The sequence below is a fragment of the Varroa destructor genome, unplaced genomic scaffold (genome assembly GCF_002443255.2).
Source record: "Varroa destructor unplaced genomic scaffold, Vdes_3.0 BEIS01000003.1, whole genome shotgun sequence".
NCBI lineage: Eukaryota > Metazoa > Arthropoda > Arachnida > Mesostigmata > Varroidae > Varroa > Varroa destructor.
The window spans coordinates 4,167,079-4,186,481 of record NW_019211456.1 but is presented as its reverse complement, the minus strand read 5'-3'; the positions used below and the strand labels follow the sequence as shown (position 1 = coordinate 4,186,481).

Below are 19,403 nucleotides of genomic sequence, written 5' to 3'. Positions count from 1 at the left end.
CCAAAACGATATATCAGCACTTTATCGTCCTTCAGCAGACACGCGCCAGTCCAAGGGATAGCCCCACGATTAACCAACGAAAACGCAATGATCTTCACATGGCGATGACGACAACTTCCCGAAAGTAAGCCTGGAAGCTACAGGCCGCCGGAGTTTTCTAACTTTCTTTGCGGAGGCAGTTTTCTAGCAGATTTTGAATTGCCAACGAGCTGTGGCGGACGACCAAAAAGGACAATCGATCCTCGCTACAACACGCCGCTATCCAGCGGGCTTGAGACAGGAACGAGACAACAACGACAACGCGAGCTAAAAATGCGTTATATTTGGGTGTACAGGGATATTTACCGCGAAGTATATGTAGGAGATTTTATTGTCCTAAAGTTTTAATTTCACTACCTCCATGGAAGCTGGCTCTGTCGTTCGTTCATGTTATTAATCCTAATTGACGTTGCAGCTGGCTCAGTTTATTTGAGTAAATCGGGCGAGTGGAACATCACAAAACCTAATTTTCGCTGATCATCAAATAAAAGCCAGTTACAGAGGATGGAGGAAAGTAACAATCCTATTATGTTAAGACGTCATAATGGGCCGCTGATGCGATTATATGTGCATATAGTGTTTCATCATTTTATCCAAAAGATATAGAGCGATCACTTAAAATGGACGCTAATCCATGTAGAAATACGTTTTTCTTATTTTTGTCTTATAGTGCGGCATCGTTCATATATAACAAGTTGCGCTTTGTTCCAAGAGCTAAGTACTTTACCATCCATTATTTGTAATGTTTACCATTGAGCTACTGATTGCTCAATGGTCATGATGTACTTATGCCGCTGATCGTGGTCATTATAATTTGCTTAATAAATGGTTGCCATACTTTTATACCTGTCGCTTTTCGTATTTGCTTGGCAGCCTGCTAAAGCACGATTCATCAACATGATCACGAGTGCTGTTGGTGTCATTGATATCCTCGGCGCGAGGCATCTAAATTGAATTTTGTTTTTCTAAAAACACGCGTAATAAGGGCCGTTATTTTACTGTCTCTTCGTCATTCATTCTTCCTCTAACGTTAGCCCCGGTTGCGCCCCTACTCCCCGAGACTTCGGTCAACTGTCACAAATAACGACGATGTGCCCACGTGGCGCATATCGTTTGTTGTTTTAGCAGCAACGGTAGCTGTAGTAATAATAGTTCATATAGCAGGGCTTTCGCTAGCAATATTAAGCTGAATTCCTCATGTACAAATTATAGCCTTAATGTACAATTGCGTGTAACCGACATTTCATAGGCACCTGCCCAATCTAAGTTACCTCTTTTTTCCAGCTCGGCTGTATTTCATTGTGGCTACTTCGCTGTCGGAAAGAGGGCGGGGGTGATGGTATTTTTACGTGCATATCTGTCCATTTGCCTGTGTGCATTTGTGTAGACTGTATATCGGATCTCCTCCTCTCACCCATGTTTGTCGGCTTTTTTGTAGTTTGTCATAATCTTCGCCGCCGTCCAAATCGGCCGCGAAAATGTAGCACAACTTTTCTTGGTTTTTGTCGTAAGCGTTGTTGTATATTCGATTATATAGCCGACGCTGATTCGTCGTGTTCGCTATCTGGTGTAAACTGGAAGATCACGTAGCTCCGGCACTGGTTCAAGAGCGCTGGATGGACAAATAAAACGGCTGATCCGGTAAGTCGTGGGCAAGACCCAACAGGCAGACGCTCCGCAGCCGCGCGCTTGTTATAGCTCGGGCTCGCTTCGTTTCAGTCGGTCTTCCTCCCGCTTGCGTTTCATGTTGCTACTAATGTTAGGCAGAACTGTTACTGCCGCTGCCTTCTTCGGTAGCGTAACCTGCTAAACGCCACGGCGGCCGCCGCGGTTGGCGTCTCCAACATCATTACCTAGCAACATCGACCGACGGCGTTGTCACGATCGGCGTCATACCTGTTGTTGTTGTTGTTGTCGTCGTCGTCGTCTAATTTGATGTCCGATTATCATTATTATTCTCCTGCGGACGCGTGCGAGCCTTATCGGTGTCCACTGTTACCGTTGATGTCAAAAAGTCCGAATGTTATGGTTACTGTTACAAGTGATTGTGGCAGCAGAGGCGGCGGCCGTAACAGCGGTGCTGGTCAGGGCGCCGCGATGGGGGCTACCGAAACAAATGTTCTACGCTGACGATCGAGTGAAGTTCGAACTGTTCGACTGTGCGAAAAAAGACATCCGAACGAAAGCCGAATCCCCCCTCGATGAATGTCGTGTTGCGGAAGCAGCGATGAGCAGCAGGAACCGTTACTATAGCCATGCCGCTGACCAGCTGGTATCTTTTGCTGACAATATTTTTTGCTATTGCCTGCTTGCCACCCATTGCGAGAGCTCAGGGCTCGATGCTCGTTGACTGTGTTTTGAAGATAACGGTAACAAGTAGACGAAGAGCTGAACGAAGGCGAAGGTGCGAAATGCCGCCGTATTTACCTCGCCTTTGCGACTTTTTTTTTTTAAACGACGCTGCCAATACTGTGTAATCAAGTCGTTTAGTAGATCCGCTTGCCTATTAATTATGTTGAACAAATATATTAATAGAATTGAAGCTGATTAAGCTACAAATCACGCCTTAGTGCCATCTTTTGTTTTATGCACAATCGCGTTTACGTTCGATAGTACGATTTTTTTTTGCCTTTGCTGCTGCTGCTGCTGTTGTCACTCTGTTCACACTCTGTTCACGCTCGTAAGGAAGAAACTTAAGCAGAGCAGTAAAAGTTTATAGTATATGACTAACTAGGTGGAAACAAGATAATAGAAAAAGTCTAGTATTTCGATAGGGAACGTATGTGCTTTAGCTACATATCTGTCCTAAATTCGTAATCTAATATTTGGCGAAGAAGCAATAATCCTTAGCATTCCTGTTGTTTGCAGTTTTTATATTCATCGCGAGCGACGTACGATGTCTAGAGCCTGGGAACGTTTTTACTACCTGAACATTTAAATATGTAGACACATCGGATCGTATACGTGTGTTCTGCGTTTAACAAAACAGATATAGCCATTAATAATATTGTTGTGCCTCTAATTCTAGAACAGCAGATTACTTGTAAGTATTAGCCGGAAGAAAATGCAGTTACAAATGTTAGCCGTGAGTTCAAACTCAACGTTTTTCACTATCTTGAAGAACGCTCTCGTTGAACTTCTGAGAAATCAAAAAAGATCCAGACTTGTATCGCACTGCCCTCTGAAGCTTTATATCTGAGGAGGGCATTTACTTTTCATGGTCTCTTCGTACTGCTCAAGAACATAAGCATGCTAAACGTGTTGAATACGAGAATCTATTTACATGTTATCAGCTTTTTATTGTTGTTCTCTTGTGATATACCGAATTCTACCAGAGGGTCTAAACGATCGTCCTTGGCGTCCTGCACTACCCTTTCAAAAAGTGTGACGAATTAGTCGAAAAAAAAAAAAAAAAAAGAAAAAACAAGGTTCTTAATATGTTTTAAATCTTACGCATCTGTTACCCGATTTTGTTGTAACCTGTCGCTCGACCTATTTGCCTAATCGACCTTTTATACTTGGAGTACATTCCTAAAATACGTATTTGATGGCAGCGACCTATGATATACTCGTACCTCTATTCACAAATTGTCCTAATTATATTATGAGATGATGGCCAATACTCTTGCTGTCTACGAACGTGTTCAACTAACAGAGCTTTCTATTGCTGTCTGAAAACAAATATTTCATCGCTAACATAAGCTCAAGTTCCGTAGAGGTTTAAGTTGCGTCGTTATATGAACGGCTGATTCATGTTGTCCAGTTAAACATTAAATATTGTTTGTATTTATATATTTAGTAATAAAATGCAGCTGTAATATTGGAACGTGTAGTTTAATCGCCTTCTAACTTGCGGATATATTAAGTAAAACTGGGGCTGGAGAGTTCCGTAAAGCTTCACTGGGTTGGGCTGAGAACTGATCCTGCATGACTCCGCTCAAGAACAGAATCTATTAATTATCTCAATTTCTTCGACTGACGCGCTTCGGAACAATTTTGGTTGTGATGATGTTGTTATGCCTCGCGAAACACATCGTGAACATAAGAGCCAAAATGGGTATACTCTAGAAATCAGATTATAAATATTCAGCTACTTATTATAATTGCCGTTTAAAATCTACTAAGCTCACCACGCCCAAACAACCCTACAATCATGCGGGCGAAACAAGTATACAGAGGGGCCTACTTAGTATTATACAAGGGCCTATACGTTTGGAGATAAATACATTTCTCCACACCGTTTACAGGTACACCCACGTAGACCTATTCTATTCTAGAAGTATATACCTCCTATAGCCTAATATGGCAATGATTAAACCGACAAAAGGTGGCACTAAGCTCGTGCTACGAGAGTTGTACAGTTCAGTTATTTCCACAGCCTGAGGCTCATTTTTAATTGAGGTGATTAGTGATAAACGGCATTTCTTCCGGCATACGCATTTGATGATTTAAGACGAAGTTCTTTATTATATAGCAACTTATGTCTCTTTAATTGCCATACACAGGGTAAATATTAAAAAGCGATCGACGTGTATTTTTACCAAAAGATTATTAATTGATACTCTGCAAAGCTGACTTGTTAGTTTTATCTTGTTTTAGAGATGTACCACTTGATGTTCGTGTTAGCAAGCTTCTAGTTCAGTATGTAAGCGGATACAAAACGTACACGATATGAAGTTAGTCTATTACTTATAACGGTGTCATGGTTTGTATGGGTAAATACAAACTAATGAAACTGTTTACTTTGCAATGATCATATAATAGTAAGCGTAGCGCATAGTCAAAGAATACTAACAAGTAAATATGGTCATGAGCTGTTTCTCCGAGCTATTGCGACGTACTCTCAAATCCGCTTCCTTTTTTTTTTTTACCTCCTGCTCCGCCTTAGCAGTAATAAGTCTATATAACGCTACGTTGACTCAAATATCAGCGATAGCGGCACTAACAAGAATCTTAGTCTTGTCACAACCGCCCTAAAAATCACCACTAAATAATTGTTATAAATTTTTGTTTATCTTCGTCGCCTTCACTCTTGCGTTGCACCTTCTACTTCAACAAATATATACCAGTCACTTTTTACTTCTGCTATACCGTTAACACCCCTAACAGCAGCACCTGTCTTTACCAAGATGTAACACAATGATACGGCAGACCGTCATGCCACGGCACAAAATGATGGGAAAGAGCGGCGAAAAACAGATAATAGTAATAATATATTCGTTATAATCCTATTTGAGACAATATAGCCGTAGTTTCAGCGTGATTTTACTTCTTCCCTTAAGGTCTCGTCGTTTGACGGCAGCTGGAGTTGTTATTATTGTTTTTATTACGTGATATGATCGCAGCATATTTTGATAGTCTGTGTGTTTGTTTGTATATGTCGTACCATGCACATAACGATGCTATGTGAACATTTGATCCTGTATTGGGAGGCGTTGTCGCAATGAATCGGCCAACGAGTGAATAAACATGGCAATAAGAGTTACGCCCGCCGCATCGTGATAAGGCCGTAGCTGACGACAGCTCAAGGCTCATAGTCACGGACCATAATTTACAGATAGTGATAACAACACTGATGATAGTTACTATAGTAATACTAAGAACACTAAGATATTACAATGTTTGCTGGACGAAGGATGTATCGAGAGGAACGCCGGCAGGATCTTTTGTCGTGTACAGTATCGTCGCTTTTGCAAGGACTCCAGAGACCGCTCGAGCGGATCAATGGTGTCGTTAATTGGTTACTGGCTATATTTTAGATGAAGCAGCAGTTCTATCGATGCCTCATGTTGAAGCAAGTTGATGTAAAATTGCGGTTAATTTTATTTGGAACATTTGAAGTTCGAGGCGGATGATTTTCTTAAATTTCTCGAATAATCCATAGTAAATTGTTGAAAATGCAAGCTGGCTGATTACTTAGGGAATTGTAAAGTGTTAGCGTGCCATATCGCTCTTCTTGTCTAAGAAAACGTTATTTATTTCTGCGTAAACGTGTTGTAGGGCATCTGAAGGTCACGGAAATACACTCTCGGCATCTCCATGTGTACAATTACTAAAGTTGATTTGTCGCGCTCTAGATATATCGCGCCCGCTGCATTTGTGTAACTTTGAAAATTACTACCGCCAAGAGATTTAAAAAGATCATTAAGTCCATAGAATTTGCTGACACCTGCTGTCGATTCCTAAAATTTGCAAAAAGATATATTTCTAAAAAAAACAATCACTTACAGGTTCAAAACGCTAAAAATTGGCATCTCGTATTAGAAAATAGCGCTATTTTACAACGGCGTGGTATTTTCCGATACTTATGGCTTCTTCTTCTTCTACACGGGCTCGTACCGCTTCGAATCCCAAAATTGTATATCGTAGATGAGAGCCATAAGTATTCGTGTACAGTTGAGCACTGCCGTAGCGACTATGATAGGTTCAAGTTCTCAGACGAAGTGCACAGGGCACGTTCTTCGAGTGGCCCGTGACGAATCCGGTTCTTTTTATATAGTCTCTACACGATATCGTTGACACGGCATTGGCCAAGTCTCTGTGTCAGAACGATAGAGAAAACGTAAATTGACCCATTTAATTTAGTTCATAAATTTACTATCTGAAGTAAGTAGAACATACAAATGTGCCTTGCCTTTTGTCTATCAAGGCGTTTTCCTAAGTCCAGATTAACAAACAATTTACAGCTTCTCTAATGTTTATATTTTTTGTTATCATACTGATTACTGACTTCGAACGTATGAACGCTTCCATGCAGGAAGCAAGTCTCTCTCCTCTCTCTCTCTCTCTCCCTATTTGTCTTTCATTGTTAATAATTTTTCATATTTTTATCTTACTTTACCTTAAAGCAGTTACAAAAGTTAGGAGATTGCCTCTGGGTTGGCTACGAATATCCGTGCGCATGAAGAAGTTTTCTTTTAGATAATCTAACATTTCAATATCGCGCGCTTTCTTCTATAAAGCACCTGTGTTCATCGCTGGAAGGCACTCCGTCAGACGGCCGGCTGGCTGGCTGGCTGGCTGGCTGGCTGGCTCGCTCGGTCCTAACGAACTGTCCGTCCATGCCCGTTTGAACCTAGACGACAACGTGTCACTAACGTTAGTGGACAAATACGTTACCTACTAGGCTATTACGGGACTTCTATGAAGCCAGCAGAGCGGAATGAGCCGAATGTTCCTTTGAAATACGCCTTAAAGAACTGAACTACTTTTAATTGAAGCCTTGTTTGTTCAAGGTATACGGCTGATTTAACACAACGGTCAGAGTAGCTATTTTAGATGCAAAGGCAAGTAGAAAATGCACGTATCTATCTCCAGTGGATATTCAATTAGTTCTATAGACAGATTTATACTACTTATTATTTGAATAGATAGATATATTATGCCAATATAATTATTGTTACTAATATTTAAGGCAGCCACTCAGGCAAACCGATCCATTCCAGATACAGTCTAAATTAGGTATATGTTTGAAAATGATAAGCCTTCAAAGTAGCCCAAAGAAAAACATCGTGAAATTTACGAGAAGAGGTGGGCAAAAAAAAAAGTCCGAATGTATATTATACATCATCTTTAAACCATAGCGGATGCCAAAAACTGAACACCAACGAGGAATAACTGAATCCACTCGAGGAGCTAATCCACATATAAATAGAAATAAAATAGTCAACTTCATCATAGATATACAACAACATCATAATAGATATATAAGCGTGACGGACACAGGCGAAAAACGCGCGGCATTGATTCATTGAAGGACCCACTCATTCCTAACTAGAATATGTGTGGATGATTAGCGGCAGAATATCATCTACAGATTTAAGGCATGGGAACCATTGCATTAAACGTAGTCGAACTTTTGTCGCTTGTTTCTTACATGGAACACTTGCTGAAATGAATCTCATTTTACGTTTCTTGCATCTTCGTTCTCATAGCACTACTCCGACGATATGCCCAAGGTAGAGCTTACGATTTCTGATGACGCCCAAGCTAGCCGCCTCAGATGATACGCGCTTTATCGTACAATTCTGACCTGTCCGTGCGAATGATACTAAACAGAAGCTAACACGTTTTGGTAAAAAAAAAAAAAAAAAAAAAAAAAAAAACTGTGAATGCCTACAAAAGCTTCAATCGATGGTCGACCTTCAAGGTTGATTTTTCTGCCCTTAGGCAAGTCTGTCTGCACGCTTTTGCAGACTTTGGAGTTCTTTATGGCCTTCGGCTATTGGCAAGTAGTGTGTTTGCCCGAAACTCTACGTGCGCCAGTATCATTTTGTTTAGTAATTAATAGAATATTTTGCGTTGCACTTAAAGCTTGTCATATCTATATTCAATGACGTTCTTAGGCCGCGGTCTGTTGACTTCTTATTGGACGTGATTGCTATAGTAGCGTCCAGGTAATAAGTACATAGGGATTAGAGTCCTGCAAACCAAAACGAACCGGACGTTCTCATGGCGAACAGGCTGAAGCCGCTAATGGAAAATTCCAGGAAGCAGTCGCAGCAATCATCATCTATATGAAACTCTGTCGTCTAAACGCTTACAGGTGTTATATGTTACCGTTTGAACAACAATAAGCAAAAATGTCGCCATTTAGGATCCGTTTCAGTCCTGGTGACGTTCCGACGACGATGATAAACCGACAAAGAAATCAGGCGGCACATGTATATAGCTGTACCTCCTGCATCTCCTGAAAACCCTTTTCTCATTCGTTAAGCTGCTGAATTAGATATCTTTTTGAATATCTTATCCTTGCGCGTATTTGGCTTCTATCGCTAACGCTCTTCTTAACTTCTCTCACGTTCTATCTCTTTTTGACGTTAGCCTTTTTCTCGTATCCAATCGAGTCGTTCGCGCGCGCCATCGCAGTGGACGTTGGTCGCACCTGCCTGCAACGCAGCGGTGGCAGATGCTGCTACCCTGTATCGAACGATTTTTGCGCGTGGGGCGGCAAGAAGAAGCTGCTAGGTATAATCTATAAACGGTTGTTTAACGCGCACGGAATACGCAATAGCGCGCTTGTAGAATTGATTCGACTATTTGTCCATACAGGCCTGAGAAGGGACGGGAACTTAGACAAAGAGAGACGGGTGCGTCTAGAAATTATATAGAAATAGTTGTACTAACATCAGTCGTAATAGTGGTGGTAGTAGTTATCGCTGTTATTTATCTATGGTCCGGACAGTAGAACCACTTAATTTTTCTTTTCATCTGTTTTCAACGTTCCGACGTATTTGGTTGCATGTATTTGCATTACAGGCGGTGGCCGTGAGGCGGTTATCAGTTAAGGCAACGTTGACCGCGATGTTTGTTGCTGGTCGACATATTTAATGTCTTTCATCGATACGCAGTGAACCTGCTACCTGTTGTTGTTAGCACTCCACTGTTGCTGTGGGCACACTGATGACAACAACAGTATCAATAACAACAATATTGGCATCGGTTAAGGCACTACTAGGGCTAGACCACGGTAAGCAAGGTGCCATAACGGCATAGCGTTGATCTTTTCTCAACAGGTGTGGATCACTGATCAGCAGCGCGCTTCTCTCATATATCAATTTGCGCCTGTCGCAATTGCATAGTTAGCGCCGAAGCTGCTACGGGTGATAGGGGTGTGTGCTGCCTGACGGCGTTTGCGCGCAGACCTATGCGACGGCGGTTTGGATCGTCCGCACCCATCCTCCCTTGCCTTCGTGGACAGCAGAAACAGTCACACCTTTACAACCGAGCACAAGCAGGTGGATGAGAGGATCAGAACGGGAATGGGTACGGGGTGGACGGCCACAACAGAGAATCGTAATTCAGACTAGGTCACTGACGGTGGGGCGCTTGCTTTAGTTGTGCTATTTCCGCCCCCTGCCGCAGCGACTGGGAACAGCATCATGTCCACGATGATAGCTACTTAAACAGACAACACAGTGGAGCCGACCAGTGGTGCCGCCCAACGTGCATCAGATGGTTTACTTACTTTGTTCTCATAACTAAGGGTACGTTTAGTCAAAAAGGTAACTTCCTAGGACGCCCCGCCTTTCGGGCAGCCAGTGCTTCTCGTCCTAGGCATTTTCTTTTGTGAGTGAAGGAGGAAACTTCGTGGTCACTCTAACCACAATGCGCGTGCTTATGCTATCCGTCTTGTGTGTTCTGTTGTGTTGTAGCTGTGGCCCAGTGTCGGTGTGGGCGCAGCAAACAACCAGAGCCAGTCTTTCTCAGAGGATATCACAGTGGATGGTGGGAAGGATGGGTCTCGGTGGCATGCCGGGTTTACCGGGCATACCTGGCCTTCCGGGCGTAGGGCTTGCCGGCTTTGGCATGCCGAGTATTACAGGATTGTCCGGGTTAGGCGGTTTCTTTGGCCTGTCACCTATTTCTTCTAGCCTGTTGTCGTTTATGGGCTTAGGAACACGATCACAGCCAACTTATGTACAGGCTCCTGCTCCACCGCCGCCATCTCCACCGCCTCCACCGGCGACTCACGGACCGCCGCCCCCCCCCTCCCCTCTACCGCCATCGTTATCGTCACACGAAATTCCACCCCGTCCTCGTGGGCCTCATCCGTTTTATCATCAAGCAGCACCTTATGGATTATATTCAGCCCCAGTGTACAGCCCTCCTCCCAGCGCATATCCTGGTCACGGATCCCCCAGTCCCTATAGGGGCCATGCTCCAATTGGTCACGGTTTGCCACCCCCTATCTATGATGGTCCACGTGCTAATGTTCATCGTGTGCCTGCAACAACCGGTGAATTCTACAGAGGTCGCGGAGCTCGTGGCGGTTCAAGTTACCTGTTTGCGGAAGACGCCTCGTTCGGACGACCGCAAACGTCAGCGGCAGCCATTCCTATTATCGTTCCTCGGCACGTGGTCAGGGGTCCGATCCGTGGCCCCGTGGCTCTAAAAACAGCCCACGGCCTCATGCTCGGACCCTTCCATAAACCCGTACACCAGCATGGCTTGCCAACGATTAGCGACGCGCCTGTCGTTATGGACGATGTGGCCTCTGTGACAGAAAGAGGACTTGGTATGCATGATCTAATAGATTCATCAGCAATGTCTGGCTTAACGACTTTATCAAGTATGGATCAGGTTTCAATGAAAGACGTAATGGCCACCGGGCAAGCGAACGAAGAGGCCATGCTCGGGCTTGATGATGCGCTACCTTTCACTGTGGACACGGGCGAGATGGATATATTTGATAAAAGTGGCCTTAGTCTAGGCAATCTTGGAGGAGATTCCCTCTTTAACGACGAAATGAAAGGTACGTAACTTAAAGAATTGCGAAGCACCTATATTTGTAGGTAAATAAACGAAAGATAGATAAATGCAGGTTTGTAGAAAATTAAATTATTTATCTACAATGCACCTTTAGTTTAAATATACAATGCTGTATGCTACATCCATCGTCGTTGATTGTACACGCAGTCACGCGACTTGTCTGCTTTGGCATATGAAAACATTTTACTGCTTCTATTACTAAGTGACCTTTTTTATTATCAGATATTTATGTGTGTCCTTGGGGAGACTCGGGCAATATCTGACAATCGTTACGTAAATCCCTGTCATTGAAATCGTCTTCTACGTAAATTTAAGATTAAAATACATCTTACTTTTATTGATGCCTAATCGACTAGTGTATGTGCGTATATTCACTAAACACTATCAGATGAAACAAACGTTTTCGCCAGAAAGGCAAAATTTGCCATGCCATCAGTGGTAACTCGTAGTAGCGTAACTAAGCGCCAGAGAAAAGCCAAAATTCAGTAGACTACTTGATTTCCAGTATCCGAGTTAAATGGAGAATTAAACAGTCCTGCAGTAATGGAAGACGACGCTAAATCGCTTGACCTGAAGGAGAATCTGCTGGCCGCAGCAAGCGAACGACACGATCATCGTCAGCCGATCCATGGTATGTCCCACAAGTGAAATGCCTCTCCATATACACCCGTCCTGCAGCAGTATATCTTTATCTAACATCCCCACTGCGCTCCCAATATAGATCTAAGTTTCAAGTTGACAAAAAATCGAACTCGGGATTGTTATTTTTTCAAGGAGCTGCTGACTTACAGTGTGTGCGTGTGTGTGTTTTATTACCTTCATCGAAGTTGACACGAATTTCTGAAGACGTACTGTACACGAACCGCTAAGGCTTCATATTCTTCCGTGAAGATGATCGAGGCCTGTTTGTAGCAGAGAGTTCGCAGTACCATATGTTAGCTTTTTTTTTTTTTTATTTTAACGATAGCGAACAGCAAGGTCTAGTATCAGTGCAAATTAATAAACACAGCTTGCGAAACAAACTGCTCGATGTAAAAACTTTTTTCTCAAAGATGTCGTCGGACGTAACAGGCAGCGCTCTACAATCTAATTATGACTTCTTACCCGGCCTTTGTTTCGTTAGAGCATGATCCTTCCTATCTATTTTTTAAGCAATTCGTAGAAGTGCTCGAAAACATCTTGTATACACATTGAAGAGGTATATCGATTTTGCGAAAATGTTTCCTTTCGGTCAGGTGAATCGACGACAGTGGCTCATTTTACTATAAACACATGATGGGATTTAGATGGGAAACAGCAAATAAAAACAGGTCACAACAACTAAATTTAGCTGAATATTGCAACACAGAGGATTCGAAGAGTAATTATTGGCCGGCCATAGTCGATTATTAGGCATCGTTAATTGTAGCATTACGATATGTAGCTATTTTGTAAAATAGTTGTTTTTTACAACATTAATATCGGCTGTGCTAGTTACATGGGTACCATATGTACTGATTTTAGGTAACCCACTTGAAATGAGCGCGATCCAGCAGCAGCAGCAGCAGCAGCGGCGGCAGCGGCAGCAGCAGCAGCAGCAGCATCACTATTACCGTCGAGTATCGCGTTCGATGAGCAAGCCAAGCCTGCAGGCCAACAACTTCCTGAAAATGCCGTCGCATTCATCGTCGTCATCATTACAGTCGGCATTAAACAAAAAATTAGCGCAGCTCTACTAAACAGTCAGTGGACGTCGCCTGTGCCATCGTATTTTCTAGGACAGTTTCGTTTAGGGACAGCCTTTCTTGTCCTGCGGCCTGACTGGCCCCTCCTAAAGCTGTTTCCTTTCCTCTGCTCTGGGGAGGGGGGGGGGGTGAGAGTGATGAACGTTAAAGAAGTACCTACTGTACAGGTGAATGTATGCTTGTCACGCACGGTTCATTTTAGTTGACGTGTATCGATGGGGGTCTTTTATGTATGCCTGTTTCAAATATAAGGTAAATACTTGAACCGTGCACTAACTTCTGTTGTATAGAAATACAAGTTTGTTTCATATCAGAATGTAATCAGTCAACGTATTAACAAGTTCAGAGTAATGATTAGTTGTATGACGGTGACATATAAGGAGAGTAAGCACTGAATTGTTTATACGAAAGGTAAGCTGCGCCCGGTAAGGCATTAGTGCAACTTTAGTTTACACGAATCGAACCGGAATTGTCGCATGTATGGCTATGCATCTATTCATGTATATATATATATATATATATATATATATATACAACTGGTAAAGTTTAGTTGGGTCGGCGCGCCCGCTCCTAGTACGCTTTTCGTTATACATTTGCAAAAGCTGAAATGCTCAGTCGAGCGTTACAAAATACGATTAATTCTCCAAATTCGAACCTCTTTCTTTGAGTTTCCTGTTAGTGGAACAATGTATCCGTTCACTATCGCATATTTCGCTGTGTTTTCTGGGTCGAAAGTGGGCTTATTTCTAGTATTCAGTCTCTAGTCATGGTTAAAGGAAGGTAGCTGTTATTCGAATCGGCTAGAAAGACAGTATTATAAGTAGCCGTGCGAATATGATCAATCGATAGGTCAGCTGCAAATTGTTCCTTGCAATTATTATAAGCTACTATATTAAATAGTCGTGGCAGCATCGAAAAAACATGTTAAAAAGAATCGGTAGTACAGGCATCGAAGATTCAAGGGTGCAACGTTTGTCGATATCCGTCAATTCCTGTAACCTTACTTGCCTAAGTCTAAATCCGTTTCAGTTTTACAAAGCTAAACATGTCGAAGATCGAAATCTAGCTTTAGACTCGGTTAGGGCAAAGTCGTTTTTTGTCCAGTAATCAAAACACGCTAACGGGACGTGCATTGCCGACGAACAGGAAGGGTTTATTTAATGGTGCCATTGTAAATACGTCTTGTGGATTGCCGTGACGCTGTGCGCCGCAAATGTGATGCCTTATAAAAAAAAAGAGTGATTTGTTATACAAAGAAAGCTAGATATAAATAAAAGCTACTTGTTGTTTTACAGCAGTTGCTACGATTCAAATGTACCGATTTCTTCGTTCGACAACGCTTCTTTAACATATGGCCGCTAGAAGAAAACGCTTTGGCCGTACCAGGCTTTCGACATAAATCCTATTATGGGGACCGTAATAATACGATCGCTTATATTGTTTTGTATATTAATATACCTTCGAAAACCTGATGATTCGACGTACATCTATTTTTTGCGTTCGGTGTCCTCACGTTACGTCAGTAGATGCGTAACATTTTTAAAGGGTTTGACAGTCCAGTGGCCTAAATATCGTGGATCATTTGTACGGTCACAGCCTTATTTCTGACGTACAATACATTTGACTTTGACAACTGAATAGGCTATCTCCACTTTGGTGGCATACCCACTCTGTGTGTGCGTTTTAGCGTAGCGTAATGTTAATGTGGCGGCATCTGTGGGTCGCTGGTTTAGTGCTACGGCCGATACATGCTGTATAACACCCAGGGATAGAAGTAAAAGAAGGTAAGCTATTAGCGTGTTTGAAAGAAACTTGTGTCTTTTATATTCATAGTGGGGGTGATAACAATATATATATCAAGTGAAATCCTTTTGTAGTGTAATTTTAATAACATTGCCACTGATCGTATTGTGTTATTTACGCTACGTACGCTACGTAGGTACGCTAGTTGCCTTTTTTTTTTTTACTTTGTCCCCCGCTTCTAGGGTTTCTATTTAGGTCCTTTCTCAACGCTGTTTTAGATCGATATGTCTCTACTTGTGAGTCTTGCTTAGCTTAGATGGACGCGACTGACCGAAAGACTGCCGCGACCTATATATTGGCCTTTAAGAGAGACCACGGGTCTGATCAAGTGAAACATTTATCTTATCTTATTTGGAGGGGTCGGGGGGACATCTTGAAACTTCTGTATTAGTTGAGCTTTATTTGAATTTAGTTTTACACTTTACCTTGCCATGTGTTTCACTGGATGGACGATCAGAATTACCACGTCCTGGTTTTTACTTGGCTTTGTTACTGGCTTTTAGGAACGCTGACTTTTGAAATCGGTACTCTATACTGTGCGGAACATGAAGTTGGTCAAGTCGGAAAATGTGCCTTCGATTTACAGGTTTACAAGCGGATGGAGCTTTTCGAACTGAAGTTTTACACGGACTATATTTTGCTAATATGGACCAGCTATTATCGACCCCAGTGACAATGACACCATGTTGAGGAGATAATAGTTCCGTCAAATTTAACACAATATCTATGCGTAAACTTGAAAAGCACTGAGCAATATTTGAAGTTATTTGCGACATTATTATACCTTTTATAGAGGTTGGACTCGTTCGAATCGTCTTTGACTAACGGCATACAAATCGCTATAGAACTCAACGTATTTCGTGTCTGTTGAATTAAAAAATTGTATCTGTCATTAACCATCCCTAACGTACTACCTATGAGCGACCAAAGGACCCAATTGCCCTGCAGGAGCCACACTGCAAGGGCAATTGCGAAGCAGCCTTGATTATTACTTCTTGATGTTTAATCACTAAACTAACCTGAAGGATTTGTAAAAGAGTCTCTTATTTTTCAGCGCGTAATAGTATTCTATACAAATAAACGTTTTTTTTTTTCTCAAATGTAGTGTGTGTTTTTAGTAACGTTGTATATACATCAGTTTATTAGAAAAAAATTCATATTTATTTTTTACAATAAATAGACACTGTTTTTCATGCTGTTTATCAGGCAAGTACTTTATTGCCATTACACAAACTTGAAAAGATTTTTCTTTTTTAACGTAATTTACTTAACTTTTACCAATATTTTCACGCATATGCTTTTTTGCTTATCACCGTAGGGAGGTAGTGCGTGCTTTTTTCTAATTATCCTATTCGTTCTTGAATATATTTTGTTTAAGCCTGGCTGCGCTTAAGAAGAAAGCTGGGCTTTATGGTATTTCCATATTAATTCGGTATAATAGCTACTGAAAAAAAACGCTCTACAGAAAAAAAAAAAAAAAAAACATATTTCTTCGAAGAATTAGCCGTGTACAACCGCTTGTGGGTCATATTTGAATAACTGAAGACTCGCGGAAAGCTTTTTGCCTAATGTATAGTACACTTATCCTCTTTACCGGTTATCTAACCGGTTATCTTTTACCCAAATGACTGAATATCGGACGGATATTTTTGTCCACTTATGTACGTTTGTCTGTCTTTTAATGCACCTTTTTTTTTTTTTTTTTTTTTTTTTCAATAGTGTCGTATTTGTGTCAAATGTGATATAAATATTGAATTTGGCGGTGCCAAACCTTCAGTTCACTACTAAATAAAAAACAAAAGGACAAATATTATTCACATCAATGGTAATATTTATTTCTGCGATGAACAAATGTCATAGACGTAGTATAGACTCGCCGCAATGTTGAGCAGCCGTATCACTATTATAATATTAATTATGATAATTATTTACTTACTTAATGCTGTGGGCATTAGAGAATATTCAAGTGTAAAAAGTTCCCATGTCAACGAGCTGATTAAATTGGCGATCGTTAATAACTACTTTTCGGATTTTCACCTATTTCTAATTATATTAACAACTCATCCCATCGGGACGAGTCGTAGGAGGGTTTGGGGGTTGGGTTAGATGAGGTCTCGAATCGGGGCACAGCCTGAAATTATGGCCACTGACGAAAAATAAGAAATCGGCTAAATAAAGGAGACACGGTTACTGCAACCGGGTAGTTGTCATGAGCTAGCTGAACTAATACAATCTCAGCAAGATTACATTTGGACCCTAGTAAATTAGCAAGTTTTCTTGTATAGAAGTTAGTTTTAACGCGTAACATTGTGAATGAAGCAAAATAACTATAACTGCTAATAGATTCACTGAACTAGAAATATAGGGAATAACTGTTAAGGTGTACGTCAGATCAAGTTATAGTTTACGTAGTTTAAATGGAGCGCGGACCAAGTTTACTTATTTTAAAGCAAGTTAAAAGAGGTAACGAGAAATGGTTTTACGCACCGTTATAACTGTTGGTGTATTCTATGGCTTCTATTCTATGGTTGAGCTTAATAGCAGATTAGCTAGATCTACGTTAAGACAGGCGTGAGGCGAGATCCATGTATCCACCTAGACGACGTCTGCCTTCCTATCCAACCCAAATCGGCCCTGTAAACAGGTTGGATTAGCCTATTTGTTTTTTTTATCCTTTTTTTCAGTTGGTTTTATTCTGGAGAGGCTGTGCGTAAGATAAACGATTGGATGAATTCGGCCTTTCGAATTAATTCTCAAAAGTTCAATTCTATAATTTCGTAAAATTGCGAAATTGTTGATGAAATATCAACGATTTTGGTATATGATATACATATATATCTGGTAAATACTTTTCCGGGGACAATTTTTGCTCCTGTAGAGTGTGACCTTCAGTACGCAAGGTGATTTTTTAACAGTTTAAAAGTTCATATTGGTGTAGAATGAAGATGCTTGTTTTTCTCCAGCACGATAAAATAGGTTTGACATGTTCGGAAGTTGGGGAACGAATGAAAAGCGTCTTATCAGAAGAACTGGCCAACTGTATCAGGAAAAAGACATGACACTTGGGTTCAGTATCCATTATACGTGGCTCAATTGTTTGTTAGCAAATAACACCCGCGCCGCCACCCCGGGTTCAATGTAAACATGCCATTGTTTATTCCTGTAGTCACCTATATTCAGATGTCACAAAAGTAAACAAAAAAAAATTGATCCTAGGGTAACATGTGGCGTTTTTCCATTTTTGCAATCTGTGCCTAAGATATTGGCAAGTTATAGAACATGTACATACAGAAGTTGGCCAACGAATCGCTTGTAACTCTAACAGGGTGGATGCTTGGGGGTAGTCTGAGATCAACTCTACATATGCTGATGGAGTCAAAGTTGTTTGGAGGCATATAGGCTAGTTAAAAGTCGAGGTGGTCTGTTATTGTTTTAAGCAGCAGGGTAGATGCAGCTTAATAATGGATCAATGACGATAGAAGTATGGGACAAATGGAACACAAGAAATAAAGGCATTTCATTCTAATGACAATTGTTGACGCAGGCTAACTATAATAAAGCTGTAGACAGTCACTGAGCCAGGATCATTATACTAGTATATTTAGTGAAACACTGACTTCACCTTGTAACCCTCAAGCGGAGTCCTTGTAATGACTAACGTAGTTAGTGCTGTAGAATCTCGAAACACGTACTCTGTTTCTATTTGAACTGTAACCTTCGGCTAGGGAACATGTAAACCAAACGTATTCATTTTTTAATAAGTCGGTGAAGGTATCGTGATTTATTTCAATCGTGATGGGGATTGACCTGCAACGATGTTGTCAATAACATTTTCAAATAAATCCCGACTGGTTTTTTTTTTAAAAAAAAAGAAAACTCCTAGCATGTTTCCTCGGACGGCGCTGAACTCTGTCAGCAGCGATATGTCAGTATCGATACTTAACAGACAAAACGTCATGATTTTTCTAGATTTTCGCTTATGGAATAATTTTGGTATTACGTGGACATTAAAAAGCGGATCGCTAATCTTTAAATAGTTCGAATGCTCAAAACAGTTTAGTCATAATTAAAATAATAAATGTCAAACGTTTCCTATATTAAATAACTGCTATGGTAAGAAACGTGCTTAAGAATAGTATGAAAATAGGTCTATTAGGGTGATGCGTATAGCTAGCTAGTTAATGAGGCAAAATATTTTGCGAGCGACCAGCCTGTAGCACTGTATTTAGGGCCTGGAGCCAGAGATTAATATTGACTGGTGGCGGACCTGCCTAGAGTAAGCATGTTTGTTACTGGTAATTTACTATAGGGATGGCAACAGAGGCCTTTTATCGATCAGGTACCGGTCGTTTACGTTGTGAGAGTATCGATGCAAACTTCAGTTCCTTTAGAATGACTAAAGTATGCCTCTTGAGTAAGTTATTGAACACAACACAAACAACGATATCGAAAACAACATCTATTTGAGAGAAAAAAACTAAATACAGCTTCGCTTCTAAAATCCTTTGAAAATATGATCATATGGGTTCCACCCTTCTTATAGTATTACATAATGGCATCATATAT

The 19,403-nt window shown here is 41.2% G+C and overlaps 1 protein-coding gene across 2 annotated transcripts; it reads left to right on the top strand.

The window, feature by feature from the left end:
• Nucleotides 1-9,299: 9,299 nt before the first annotated feature.
• Nucleotides 9,300-15,937, top strand: LOC111248092 (uncharacterized). 2 transcript variants are annotated; one of them, XR_015324303.1, is made up of 4 exons: nucleotides 9,300-11,293; nucleotides 11,816-11,941; nucleotides 12,814-13,445; nucleotides 15,341-15,937. XR_015324303.1 is itself a non-coding variant. In XM_022799857.2 (3 exons), exons 1-3 carry the CDS (start codon nucleotides 10,147-10,149, stop codon nucleotides 13,026-13,028), a joined length of 1,488 nt encoding a protein of 495 aa, XP_022655592.1. In that variant the 5' UTR covers nucleotides 9,300-10,146; the 3' UTR covers nucleotides 13,029-15,937. The 2 variants fall into 2 exon arrangements, 1 of the variants encoding a protein (XP_022655592.1); XM_022799857.2 differs by having other exon boundaries at nucleotides 12,814-15,937.
• Nucleotides 15,938-19,403: the final 3,466 nt, after the last annotated feature.

Bases quoted from the DNA above. Each gene is read 5' to 3' on its own strand.
- LOC111248092 (XM_022799857.2), top strand. From the start codon at position 10,147: ATGCGCGTGCTTATGCTATCCGTCTTGTGTGTTCTGTTGTGTTGTAGC. The intron at 11,294-11,815 runs GTACGTAACTTA...CTTGATTTCCAG, and splicing joins CTTTAACGACGAAATGAAAG to TATCCGAGTTAAATGGAGAA. The intron at 11,942-12,813 runs GTATGTCCCACA...TACTGATTTTAG, and splicing joins TCATCGTCAGCCGATCCATG to GTAACCCACTTGAAATGAGC.